This window comes from Trichoderma harzianum, assembly GCF_003025095.1.
Source record: "Trichoderma harzianum CBS 226.95 unplaced genomic scaffold M431scaffold_3, whole genome shotgun sequence".
NCBI classification, from domain to species: domain Eukaryota; kingdom Fungi; phylum Ascomycota; class Sordariomycetes; order Hypocreales; family Hypocreaceae; genus Trichoderma; species Trichoderma harzianum.
Window position 1 is genome coordinate 1,558,621 of NW_020209251.1, and position 12,863 is coordinate 1,571,483.

Here is a 12,863-nt window from a genome sequence, read left to right on the forward strand (position 1 = left end):
AAAGCCAAGCATCCAGTTATTTCTCCGATGTATCACCAAATGTACAAGCACTTCGCTCCTGGAACTCAACAGAGCCATATCAAAGAAAGCCCATGATTTGCTCTTGTTTATTTATTATTTATGAGATCAACCAAACAAAAACCCTCGTTCTACCTCTACACCGTGTCCTCAAACTTTGGAAACCCAACTAGATCCATCAATCCACCCGAACTGTCTGTTCTGTCCTTCCGGAACGCTCTAGTCGCTAGAAATTATGCAGACTTTCTATAAAAATTTCATAACCTTCATCGGAATCTCGCTGTTTTTTCTGCGCCTTTGAACCAAAAAGAAAACTTGGACCCCGTTCTCTTGCCGCAAATCCCTTTTCCCTTTCGTATCGTTTCAAGCGCCTCCGTCTTGGGTGTGCCAAATGCCAGTCTCTTTTATACCACCAAAACCTGCCCAGCGCCGCCGTATGTGCTTCCCTTCGACATACGATACATTACATAGATGAAAAGGGGAATCCCAATTAGTACCCTGCCCTGCTTCTGCTAGGACTCCTGTGTGGTTTTCGTGATGCTCTTTCTAGAATTAGCTTCTGGCTTGTCGCCGCGTCGTAGCCACAGACTTGTGTCAGATAATGCAGTCTAATGTATCCCGAGTCAGTAAAGCTGCGTGAGGTTTATTTTTGGAAGTGTCTGGTGACCACTTACTTATCCTCTGCCAGCTCTTTCTGCCGCACATCTTCAAATCCCTGCTGGCACTGCATCCACGCAGCCGCCCGCTCTTTTGGTCTAATCTTCTTTACCCAAAGTCGGAAATCTCCGGTGACAGGCCGGTGATCGCTCACCCTCACTTCATGCCGTCTATAGTCTAGTTGCTGTACTCTGCCGCGTCCTCGAAATAAGAGACGGTCACACCATGCGGGGCTTCTCCGCTTCTCGCTGGTATCATACGTGTCGGTTCCTACATCGTACTTGTATGTTGGTGCAAACGTGATGGGAAGTTCTTCGAATGCTCGTAGCCGTAGAGCTGGATTCCGGCGGCGCGCAACAAGCAACTGGTCACGCTCAAGAAGCTTGGCTAGATTGTTTTGCTCTACAGCCTTGACCACGGTATCTCGCGACATGGTATCGATACGGTAGTTAAGGTCACCGTTGAGAATGCAAAGCTCGTGGTCAAGAACCATGGAGCCATCTCCACCGCCGCTGAAAGTGTCGATTCGAATCTCAGTGTCTCTTTCCACGGGGAATAGGTTGGCCTCGAGTATTGCCGCCGCATCGTTGTGGCGTGAGCTGGCCTGTGTCTGACCAGCGGCCAAGTGGCAGTTGATAAAACATAGAGATGTGTCGTCCACCTGGAAACGAACCGCAACTGCGCCCTTGTTTCCATGCAACCCTCCCATACCTCGCTTTACTTCGGCGCCGCTTAGATGCGTAATCCTGTCTCTCAGCGATGACTTGACAAATACACAGGTAAACAGTCCCACCATGGGTGCAGTATGGAGAAGGTGGTATAGATGATCTGCCGGCATGTAATCGTCCAACGTTTTGAGTAGAAAGTCGCGCCAGTCTCGGTACTGATGGCTCATTCGTTCCTGGTCCGTCCCCTCCTTCTTCTTTGACTTGAGAAGTCGCTTTGCTGTCGCTTTCTTGTCCTCCAAGTCTACAAGCTCTTGGAACCCAAAGACCAAGATGTCGGGAGAGCCGCTAGATTGCAAAAGGTCCTGGAAAAAAGTGGCATCGCCATCAGAGTACCGGAGACTATGAGGGGTGGAAGCTCCAGCATTCCACGTAAATATCAGCGCTTTTATCTCGTCGAAATCGCAATATGTCGTATCCTTGGACTTCATCTCGTCTTCAAGCCAGTCATCCTGCAGCATACCGTCCCACACCTTGATCCGACTATCAGCACCCAGTGACACGACTTGCAGCTGATCTAACTGATATGCACTGGCGAAATCCACCTTCATCTTCAAAACGGTACTGTCATGCGCCTGCCATTCCTTCAATACGACCCACGGCGTCTGAGCAACGTCGTAGACGCACACCTTGCCAGTGTTATATCCTGCCCACATGTACTGGCCAACTCCAGCCAGCGTATTGATTTTCCACGTGCTGATATTGACAATCGTTTTGCAAGAATAGTCGGATGTAGAAAATATGCTGATTTTCCCGTCAACGTGTCCCAGAAAGACTTTACCGGGGAACCCTTTCATCAGCGTTCCGGAAGTAATATCTCCAGCACCCTCCACCGTGATTGGCCTTGCCAGGACCTGGAATGCAGTGCGGTTATCTCGAGTGGGAGCAAATATCCGCAGCTGCTTGCCAGTCGCTTGCCAGAGCTCATCCCCAACCACCATCGAGAAAGTTTCGCCTTTAGGCACCTTGTAAGTTTGGTGCGGGTGGTTGTTCAAGTTTGGTTCTCCATCGCTATCGGGGCCCCAGACGTGGAAATTGCCGCCTTCATCCACAGTCCACATCTCATTCAAGTGTCGATATATCTTGGTGACTTCTGACTTTCCATGAATACCCGCTTTGCAAATCAGTATGCGTTGTGTCGGGATCTCAACCTCCATAATCTCTCCCAGATTTGTGCCAATCCACACCTTGGAACCTTCTTGGTCAGGGTCTGCACTGGGCTTGAACGACACAGCAGTGGCCTTGACGCCCTCCGTGTGCGCCAGACTGACGATCTGCTCTCCATCTAGCAGACTCCAAACACGAGTCAAGGGGCCGGTAGTACAGACATACTGGCCACACACGTCGAAAAGACGAGGGTCATACTTTGGCTGGATCTCGTAACAACCTTTTTTGATAAATGGAGGTCGGCGGTTAGTGCTTGAGCTGTCGGGATATGCTGTGATTTGAGCTGGAGGGTCGGATTTTGGCACAACTCCTCCAACCGCCCCTTCATTTGCAACAGGCATCGGAAAGTGTTTTACTGCGGCAGTTGCAGCAGGCGCCGGAGGGGCGCGAACATCCGAAGCAAGATGATCGGCCGCCCCTAATTCCATCATTGTCATGGACCGTCCATGCGCCTTGAGTGATAATTGTTGGGCACTCGGATTGGAAACAACTCGATTCGCATTAGAAGCTGGAGGTTGTGATACAGGAACAGAAGCTGTAGCAACCGGCGCATTGTTTGGCCCAGATGGCCGCGGCGGTTTAGGGGGTGGTTTCATTCCATTGTTCGCTACTGGCTGTGGGGGGATGTCTGTGGTTTGAGGTCGTGCTGGCAAAGCAGGGCGAGCGCTGCCCGTTATCTGAGGAGCGATGGGGGCCCTGGCAAGGCCATTAGGCTCTCCTTCGCGTGCTGGCTTCCGCACAGACAAGGAAGGGCGAATTGTTGGCTGGGCTGGCTGGGCTGGCTGTTCAAATGCTCCTGCAATCTGCTTTGTCCTACTCGGCGCATCATTCTGCTGCGGTAGCTTTGGTCGCACGGGCAACTCGGGGGGGTTCTCTTCCACCTTTTCAGGGATTCTCGCCTCGCCAAAAGGAGAGGATTCCTGTGATCGACTAGGCCTTTTCGTAGCCGATCTCCCTCTCGTCTCAACACCAGTAGCTGCTCGCATCAATGTTCTCTCTGATCGTGAAGCAGGGGGCGGCGGTGGCGGCGCAGGTTTCCATTCCTTCTCTCGCTTTAGCTCAGCTGATCGCCTGGGAGGCGGTGGTGATGGAGCCTTCGAAATCCCTTGCTTTGGCGATCGGGGTGTTGCGGTACCGCTGATACCACCGTTGCCGGTAGGAGTAAGCGGTCGACTTGGTATTCTGAGGGGCGTAGGGGATCGGCTCGACGTGGCGGAGGATATGGTAACCGGATCTAGGAACGGTGACTGCTCCCCCGGAGCAATATTCAGCGCGCCTCCTTTGGGGGGTGACAGAGGAGGCTGAACTGTAACTGCAGGCGGGTGAATGGGCACTGGCGGTTTCGTCGCGACAGGCGGTGGCCGTGTAGAGAGGGGAGGCGGTGGGATCGGTGCCCCTCTATCTCGGTTTGCAGGGGAAGCCGTTACAAAGGCTCGGTCCTTCAGGTTCGATGGCTTGGCGGGAGTGATTGGGGAAATGGGCGTAGGCGTCGCGTCTGAAGATGCCTTGAGGTTTCTTAACCTATCCGGCTTTGGCCCCGGCGAGACGTTCCGCGATTGAGGGGCGGGAGCAGAAGCGGAAGCGGGCTGGGATTGAGATTGCGACGGGCCGGCTTTGTTCATATTCTCAAACCGGGCGAGGAGGGAGGAGACGGGCCTCTGGAAGGAAGAACAAAACGTTAGTATCTTAATCCATACCTGCTGCTGAGATAACTCACAATGGAAGTGCCATCAGGCCCGCTGCCTTCTGTCTGTTCTATACTGGGGGAAGACATGATTTCTGGTCGGTGGGGTCCTGGGCAAGACTACCCATTACACCCACGGCTTGGTCTCCTACAAGATCATACGCGCACCAAGAGATGGGGCAAGTGTGTCGTAGAGCACACGGACAGACGGTCAGAGTGTAAGCAGAAGAAAAACGTGTAGCGTCCTCGTGTGATAGGTGGGAATCGTGCGGCCTTAAGGGGGGAGGATTATCGAGGGGCAGAGTAGAGAGGATCGCGGTGACGAGTCGGAATTCGAGTGTTCGGACGGTATGAGCGCTGGAGGCTCTAGAGCATTCTGGCACGGCCGGATAGCTTGCGAAACAGGTGAAGCATCAACTGACTGGCTTCAAAGCGAACGAAACAGAGAAAGGGGGGATCTCCTGCAACTCTCGTGGGAAAAAGCTTCCAAGTTTGTCGAGGTGCTTGCGTGTCTTTAGATGGTGCGGATGATCTATGTCATATCCAGAAAAAGGCTGGGCCCATTAATTAGCACTGTAAATTAGATCTCGGTAAGGATGTCCCTGCACAGTGTGAGCCAGCGATCCACCACGGGCGTCTGAGCGCTAAAATTGTCGCTGAAAGCCAGTGGACAGCCAGTGCGCAGCGGCTCTTGGCCAATTGCACTTACAGTACCGGTGCATCGCCGCCTGCTAAGCTTTTTGATCCGACGACTTGGCTTTGTCCTAGCACATCAACTCGGAACTTCCATCTTACCGACTCCACCGCTGCGATATTTGACAAGCTCCTGAAATCACCGCATTCTTAGACATTGTATTGTACCGATCGCCACGATGAACACTGTAGGTGCCTCTCGCTTTGGCTCTAGCACTGAGATAAGACAGCTTTTTGCTTACTCTCGTTGTTCAGGTTAAATCTTTCTGGTACTAGCCCGCCGGTCCTACATGTCACTGCTCACGAGCACAGCCATTTGCTAACCAGACATGCCATGTTCTTCTGCGCAGGCTTGGATGGGGCTCCCTTTGCGTTGGTAGGCAGATACACTGTTCTCCTTTTGCTGAATCCCTCAGCTGATATGTCATGGGCAGCCGGTGGCGGTGCATACTATTTCGCCAAACAGCAAATCCGGGCTGATCGCCAAGCTAAACTCGAGGCGCACCACAAGAAAATAGCGGCCAACAAGGCCCTGGAATATGAAGCGGCTGTGGCCTCTGGCAGTGCTGCAACGAGCAACGGTGGCCCTGCAAGGACTGACAATGCCGGTTCGCCGAGCCAGGAAGCCAGCAGCGATCCCGCGGCCACGAGGCATGCGCCGGCGACAGAGTCTGAGCGTGTAACCGAGAAAAGTAAATACGAGAGCGATACGCCGTATCGAGCTCGTAAAGGGGACAGATTCAGCTAAAGAGACGAAGAACAAAGAAGAAAAGAGGAGCCTCGTTTGATTGGGGTTTATGCTGGGCATCCATGCTGGGCTTGTATATTAACTTCCATGGTGTAAAATAATGCCCTTATTAGCAGGGTTTGTATATAGTATTCGCGCCGCGCACTGACGCAAATCCATTCTCCAAGCCCGGCTCAATGAGACAAAGAATGTTGGCAATTGACAAAGAGAGCTGTAAGTGCAATTAGCATGTGACGGGATAAACCACGCGGCAAGCATCTAGAGCCGGGGTGCAGCTATTTCTCGATCATCCTTTATCCCGAATGAGATTTTTTCTCTGTTGGTACCTCTTCAGCTTCCTTGTATGCGATAGGCTCAGGTTTTGTAAATTCGCCTTGCTTTTACAGTAACAATATGGATCACAATCACATCTTTCCAATTATCCCGACCACACTCATCCTGCTTCTTGCATTCCATACAAGCTCATGTCGTTGACCCAAAGCTGTCGCGAGCTTCGGAACAAGCTCTCGCAAGCTACAAGGTACCTCCGTGGTTTTCCCGGCATCTGCGACAAACTTCCAGCCTCGAGCAACTTCAAGCTCCTTCGTTAACCTTCTTTATATCTGAGCTCTGGGAGATTCAACGGCTTTCTTGCACCCTCGTCTGGGCCGCCTTTTCGCCCGCCATGGCTTCTCCAGAGCTGGCCATCACCAAGGCGACGCTGTCAGCGACTCTCTTTCGCGCCGATCCCGTCTCGCTGAACCGCGCCGCGGTCGACGACTTCTTCTCGCTGCTAGACAACGCCATCGTCCAGTGCTCCCGCCAGAACGTTCAGGTTTGACACATTGCTCGCAAGCATTTTGTCCCGTCCACGCACAGATCACTAAACTCCCCTGGGTTAGAAATGTAAGGCTTGGATAGTCGAGAACATTGTGCCTTCCTCCGCGCGCTGCACAGCCTTGGGCAAGTTCTGGGCCGTCTTGTCCAAGAATTTGGCCGTAGAGAATGACGGGAAGCGCCCCAGCACCAAGAGACGGAGGCTGCATCTCCTGTATATTGCCAATGACGTCCTTTTCCACGAAGTTGTGCGCCAGAGCAACCGAAAGCTTGGAGAGGCGTGGGCTGGAGTCCTACCAGCAATGATTGGGAATGCGGCGGCTTTCGACAACTGCCCCAAGCACAAGTCTAAGCTGAGTGAGCTGATCAAGCTGTGGGAGGACAAGGCGTATTTCTCCCCCGAGGTCGTTGCCCAGCTTCGCACGGCCCTGTCCAATGGCTCTGCTGAGATAACTGCTGTAAACCTCGAGCTCTCGGAGAGCTCACTGAAGCTCGCAAAGGATGCGCCATACATTCTGCCCTCCTTCCACGGAGATGCTTCCGTTCCTTGGTATGATCTTCCGGCTGGGACATGGTTACCTCACATCACCCCAAACTCTTCTAGGCCTATGATTCCTGATCAGATCCGCCCCATTCAGTTGGCAGCAGGGCCTGCTGAGAAGCGAACTGTGGGTGCTGTCAAGACGCTGCTGAAAGATGCGGATTACATTTACTCCAAGGATAGCGATCCAGGCGACGACCTCAACACTGGATACAGCGAAATGGGCGAGCGCATCATCATAGACGAGATCACAGGCGAGGTTATTGGAGGAGAGAGCTACTACGGCTGGTCTCGCCAATTCTGCGAGCGTATGAGGGAGAGGCTGAATAAGTCAAAGAAAGCTTCCACAGAGCGTTCGCGATCTGCATCAAAGTCACGGCCACGGTCAAGATCAAGAAGCCTTTCCCAGGACCGATCCCGAAGCTCCTCTCCGCCTTCGTTCAAACGCCCCAGGCTTTCGTCGCGTTCCAGGAGTCGCAGCCGACAACGAGGTCGGTCGTATAGCCATAGTCGCAGCCGCAGTCGTAGCTACAGCCGGAGCCACAGCCCTAGCCGCCCCCGAGGTCGCAGTCGTGATCAGAGCCACGACCATGACGGCCGAAGTCGAAGCCCAGGTGGGAGGTACGGCAACAACGAGCGGCCCGACTCGAGGTTTCGCTCGTATGATGATCGGCCTCCTCAACCTCCTCAGCCTGCCTCTGTACCACATATGCCATTTCCTCCTCCTCCTACCTCTATGGGATTCCCATTCCCGATTCCACCCCCTCCGCCTCCTCCCCTAGGAGGATTTCCACAGCCGTGGACCCCTGGTACGGTACCTCCTCTACCGTTCAGTGCTCCCCAAGACGGTTGGGTGCCTCCTCCTCCTCCCCCTAATGTGGTGGCTCACCTCATGAATATGAACCAGTTCCCCGCTGGATCCGTGCCCCAGCCGCCACAGCCACCTCAACCGCCTCTGCATAACAATCATTATGGACGCGGAAACGGCGGGTATAGGGGTCGTGGAAGAGGTGGGTACGGCCGTGGTGGCTATCGAGGGCAGTATTAACTGCTCATCATATTTTCAAGATACCAATTTATAATGCAGGGCGTTTTGGTCATTGTGATGACAAGAGGACTTGTCTGGGATTTTGTAACGATTTTCTTTCTTAGACTCAGATTTACGTGATGAACATGGCTCGTAGGCCTCACGAATAGTGTACTGCTAGATATTTATCCTTTCAATTAAATTTAATAGAAGCCATCATGATGATGCTACTGAATGACAGAAACTTACCAGATACCAAGTGAGGACACACCACTGTTTACGTCAACAGTCTAGAAAATAGAAAGTTCAAATACAATACAATGAAAAAGAACAAAGCAAATAGTCTATTCGAGTCAAGTACACACAAAAGCACACACAATGTCCCCCACAACTACCAACCAAACCCCAACTCACACCAAACCCCATCAGCAAGAGAGAGAAGGAGTAAAACAAAAGAAAACCCCAAGCTCTCCCGTCTTGTCCTCCCTGCTGAACATGGAAAAAAAAATACAACCGCTATTCTACCAACAAAAATGCCCTTCTCTCTCCCATTTCAGCTCCAACAATGCCTGGCAATCTATAGCCTGAACACTTTTTTTCTTCTTCTCTCCTTCTCTGCTTCCATGCTTCTCTGCTTCCATGTTCAGGGGGGCACATTGCAACACTCCTCATTTTGCGTTTTTTGGCATCCCCTGCTGACAAAAAATAAAAGGGATAATAAAGGACGAAGAAAAGGAGTAAAAAAAAATAATGATTATTGGATCGACCCCCCGTCGTACATGAATCCTGCTCAATATCGGTGTTTTGCAAGTCTGCCTATGCAGATGAACATGAGAAAAGGACGAGAAAAAAAAAGAAGAATCATCAACATTACTTGAGTCACCAAGCCCCTTCGCAGCCCCGTTCAAGCAGTCAGTCCCCTTATAGCCCGAGCCCCGACGTTTGATCTGCCATCCAAAAAATAACCCTCCCTGAATACTACTGGGCAGCTCATAATCCCCCGGCACCTACAATAACAGTACTTCCACTGAGTCTAAATTGCAAGACTCTCGGCTGCCAAGAATAGACATTAGCGGGAATGGAGGGCCATAGAACAGGCAGAATCAAGAAGACGAAGCGAAGCAATTGGTCGTCAGCCTGTAGGGGGGAAAGGCTCGTCAGTCAAACCGAGACTATCTACTTCGGTTGGACCCTACGGAGCTTTGTCGCTCGTGAGCGTTTTGGCGACCGGTGGCATCTTGAAGCTTGAGCGAATCAAGGCGTTTTTGGTTGTCTTCAGCAGCGGGATCGACCTCGTCGACTCGTGGGAGGTTACCTCCTTGAGCCCTGCCAGGCGCCTCAGCGTGACCCAGGCCCAGTGATGCTCTCCGCTCGTCAGCCTGCTGAGACAAAGCGGCCCACTTCCGCTCCCGCAGTGCTTCTCGAGCTGCTGCACTGTTCTGCTGCTCCGTGTAGTCGTGGGAGCAGTCGTCGAAGAGTTGGGGGTTGATCTCCATGAAAAGCTTCATAGCATTGTAAACCATGCCGTGGATTGTTCTGTTCACACGTTAGTCCATACGGTGCCACATTTTCCAACCCAAGAAGCGTCGTCAACGTACCTATTCCAGTGACCCTTAGAGTTTTCGTAGAGAGGAGCAAACATGATGGGAAGAATGATTTCCACATTGTCGCTTACAAGGTTGCAGAAGTATTCGTTGTTCCAGAAGTACAACGCACGCTCGGCGACTTGGAAATGAGGGCTGGCCACTGACTTGGCAAGCTGGTGGAACAGAGGCTCTTGGACCTTGGCGAATTCGGCCGGATCCATCACTTCGAAGATATCTTCAACCTCATTCAAGAACATTACCTCCTTTGTGCTGTTAACCTTTGGCCAGTAGCGTAGCAGCCCAAGAACAACCTATGTGGAGCCTTTTGTTAGTATACTAGTAACGTGCTTGGTAAGATTGGTGAAGAAGGGCATCCTTACATCTTCGGTGAGAGATGCGTCTTTCTCCAGAAACTGAACGATACAATAGGCGAGTTGAGGGTGGTACATGCTCAAGCTCTTGGGCTTGTGCAGGGGGAGCAAGACGCGGGTTAAGAAGATTTTGTGCTCCTCCTTCAGAGGCAGGGCGAATCCGTTAATAATGGAGCCCAAAATCTCTAGGAGCTCGGCAATGCCGTTGAACCTCTCGGTTTCGTAGGTGAATTGGAAGAAGACGTTGTTGATTGATCGTCGAATAAACGATCGAAGGTTGAGGAACTTGCCGTAGATGCGGTGCAGGGTCGTCTTCAAAAAGTCTCGCTCTCGGGGGTCCTCAGAGTCAAAGAGATCCAGCAGCTGGAGCACAAAGCTGTGGTCGATGTGGGCCTTGGCAATGTTGGTATTGAAGTCCTGGCTTTCAATAAAACGCAAGAAGAACTCGTAAACGACCTGGATGTGTGGCCACGCAACCTCCAGGACGGGCTCGTCCTCCTCCGGATCGAAAGCCTCGCCCTGGGGGTTCAATGGGGGTGGGATTGGTCTGAAAAGATTCTTGCTGAACATCTCGACAACTCTGGGATACATGGGCTCGGTGATGACCTGCCTGTTGTTGGCAACGTAATCCAGCAGTTCGTGAAGAGCTAGTCGCTTGATCTCCTTGGCTTTCATGTCACCACTAGCGTCGTTAAAGTCAAAGATGACATTGCACTGGTCGATCTTTTGCATGAACAGCTCCTGGCGCCTGTTAGGCGGTACTTCGTGGAAGCCGGGAAGCTTCTCCAACTCGCGGTGGGCGGAAATGTCAAATCGCGATGAGTGCTGTCGCTTTGGTGTCCGCAAGCCTTCTGGGATAGCATCTCGGTTATCCATGCGATTGATCATGAGAGACTTCTGGCCCGGTTTCGGGGGGGCTAGTTCATGGGGCATCGTCTCGGTAGCTCCAGGAGGAGGGATGTGCTAGAAGGGGGAGAAGAACAATCAGCGTCAAAAGTCGTGAGCGGCTCGCGAGCTTGAGCGAAACTTACACCTGGGGTCGGGCTGATGACGACAGTTGGAGGTCCTCTGCCGCCCGCATTGGCACCGTTGGGGTTGGCAGCGCCGCCCATGGGACCAAAGCGGTCAGCGAGGCCTGGTTGAGAAGCACCAGAAAGGCCAGATGGCTGGCCAGCACCGTGATCGCCTCCATGGCCAGCATTTTGCGGCAGCGGCTTGTTGCGTAAGTCGTTGAGGGTCGATGTCGAAGACGACGGGGTCAGTACCGGGGACTGGTTGGAGTCTCGAGACGAGGGGGACGAAGTTCCATCCTTGGAATCCTTATTCTTCTTGGAGGACTTTGTGGCATCTTTGCCTCGCGAGAGCTGGTTGGACGACTTGGCATCAGCGGCTGCCAGCTAGCTGGACAAAGGGGAGCGACGCCGACGGACAGCACCTAGAGCGCGCAGCGGGTATCAAGGGAGGGGGGACTCACTACTCTCTGGCTGAATCGCTTCATCTTGGCTTGCAACACTGCTCAGGAATAACTATATCGAAGACCGGAAGCCGTCCAGCCAACTCCGTAGCCGCAGTGGGGTAGCAAGGCAACACACAGTCGGGATGCGGAGCGGAGGTGAGGCGAGCCTAGGCGAAGGGGGGCAACGCCAGCTATGCCGGGGGTAAACGGCGTCGTCGGGCCACGAAGGCGCGTGTTTGCAGAGGCGATGGCAGAGGCGATGACCTGATTGCGTCGACGTCTGTGTAGGAGGCGGCTTCGACCTGGGAGGGACAGAGAGGGCTCGTTTGGACGCAGGAACGCGGGTCTCAGGGAGCTGGTCGGAGACAGCAAGAGGGCAGGGGTCGATCCGGTGCGATGGATGGCAGTCCGCCCAGAACAGAGTAGCAGGATTGGATTGGATTGGACTGGGCTGGAGGGTATTGGGGGCGGCTTCAGGGTGACCAATTGTCGTCTGGTCGCGCAGAGTCGACGTCGAGAAGGCGATGGGCTGCTCTTTGGCCTTTGATCCGCCTGTCGCCCGAGAGAGATCGCGAGATAGAGATGAAAGAGAGGTCGAGAGGCAGAGGTAGAGAGCGTCAGCGGCGGGCTGGATGCTGGCAGCACGCTCAGATCAGATCAGAGGAGCTAACAACAAGCAGCTTGGAGGTTTAGCCGTCAGAGAGGCGTTGACGCGGGGGAGTTGCTGTTGCTGAAGAGTCGAGACGTGGAACCTGAACCTGCCTGTACGGCTGTACCTGTGCCTAGCCGGCGCTCAGGCGATCACTGCTGCTGGCAGTACTGCCGGGTACCTGTCCAACGATCCGGCTGTAGGGGCTGGGTGGTAGCCTGTAGGGGCTGTAGGGGCTGTAGGGGCGAGTTGTTCGCTAAGGACTGGCACTAAATCCGATTCCCCCGTAGCGGCTCAATTGCTCCAGCTACACAATAGGCTTGCGGTGAGCTGAGGACGGGACTGAATCAATTGATCGCGATGGGAATCAAACGAGAGAATGGACGGCGACCAGCTCGCTCAATGGGCACGACACCTTTTGTGATTTGATCCCACCAAAGGACTGTCGTCTCCAATGACCCGGGCATTCAGTGCCAGTATTGTCCAAGCTCCTCGACAGGCCTTCATACTGTGCGACACGTCTTAGGGCACTGTCCAGGCGCTGCAGTGGTCAGGATGAACAGTGCCGCTGGCCAATCGGAAGTGCAGAAGCTCGAGTCTCAAACACCGCCCCAACAAGCGCGTGATGCGTAAATTACGTACCTCCTTACCTGGGGCCTCATTTAGCGTCTGGAGCGACACGGTGCGCGATGCCCCTGGCCTGTACTGTATACCACCCCATTCCA

At 53.3% G+C, this 12,863-nt stretch overlaps 5 protein-coding genes across 5 annotated transcripts; 3 read left to right on the forward strand and 2 right to left on the reverse strand.

Annotated features, from left to right (window-relative positions):
* Window positions 1-508: 508 nt before the first annotated feature.
* M431DRAFT_78149 (hypothetical protein) lies at window positions 509-4,341 on the reverse strand (the record flags this gene model as incomplete). The annotated part of the gene is made up of 3 exons (XM_024922659.1): window positions 509-626; window positions 693-4,225; window positions 4,285-4,341. The coding sequence occupies 3 exons, from the start codon at window positions 4,339-4,341 to the stop codon at window positions 509-511; spliced, it is 3,708 nt and encodes a 1,235-aa protein (XP_024777481.1).
* A 681-nt stretch (window positions 4,342-5,022) lies between these two features.
* On the forward strand, window positions 5,023-5,902 carry M431DRAFT_505370 (hypothetical protein). Its single transcript, XM_024918631.1, has 4 exons — window positions 5,023-5,132; window positions 5,200-5,213; window positions 5,295-5,320; window positions 5,379-5,902. Exons 1-4 carry the CDS (start codon window positions 5,124-5,126, stop codon window positions 5,690-5,692), a joined length of 363 nt encoding a protein of 120 aa, XP_024777482.1. The 5' UTR covers window positions 5,023-5,123; the 3' UTR covers window positions 5,693-5,902.
* On the forward strand, window positions 5,869-8,097 carry M431DRAFT_479368 (hypothetical protein; the record flags this gene model as incomplete). Its single annotated transcript, XM_024915759.1, has 3 exons — window positions 5,869-5,905; window positions 6,079-6,506; window positions 6,574-8,097. The coding sequence occupies 3 exons, from the start codon at window positions 5,869-5,871 to the stop codon at window positions 8,095-8,097; spliced, it is 1,989 nt and encodes a 662-aa protein (XP_024777483.1).
* Window positions 8,098-8,247: 150 nt separating this feature from the next.
* M431DRAFT_350390 (hypothetical protein) lies at window positions 8,248-9,101 on the forward strand. The gene has a single exon (XM_024914475.1). The coding sequence runs from the start codon at window positions 8,397-8,399 to the stop codon at window positions 8,952-8,954; it is 558 nt and encodes a 185-aa protein (XP_024777484.1). The 5' UTR covers window positions 8,248-8,396; the 3' UTR covers window positions 8,955-9,101.
* A 147-nt stretch (window positions 9,102-9,248) lies between these two features.
* On the reverse strand, window positions 9,249-11,531 carry M431DRAFT_492049 (hypothetical protein; the record flags this gene model as incomplete). Its single annotated transcript, XM_024916969.1, has 5 exons — window positions 9,249-9,612; window positions 9,675-9,973; window positions 10,043-10,996; window positions 11,065-11,397; window positions 11,508-11,531. The coding sequence occupies 5 exons, from the start codon at window positions 11,529-11,531 to the stop codon at window positions 9,249-9,251; spliced, it is 1,974 nt and encodes a 657-aa protein (XP_024777485.1).
* Window positions 11,532-12,863: the final 1,332 nt, after the last annotated feature.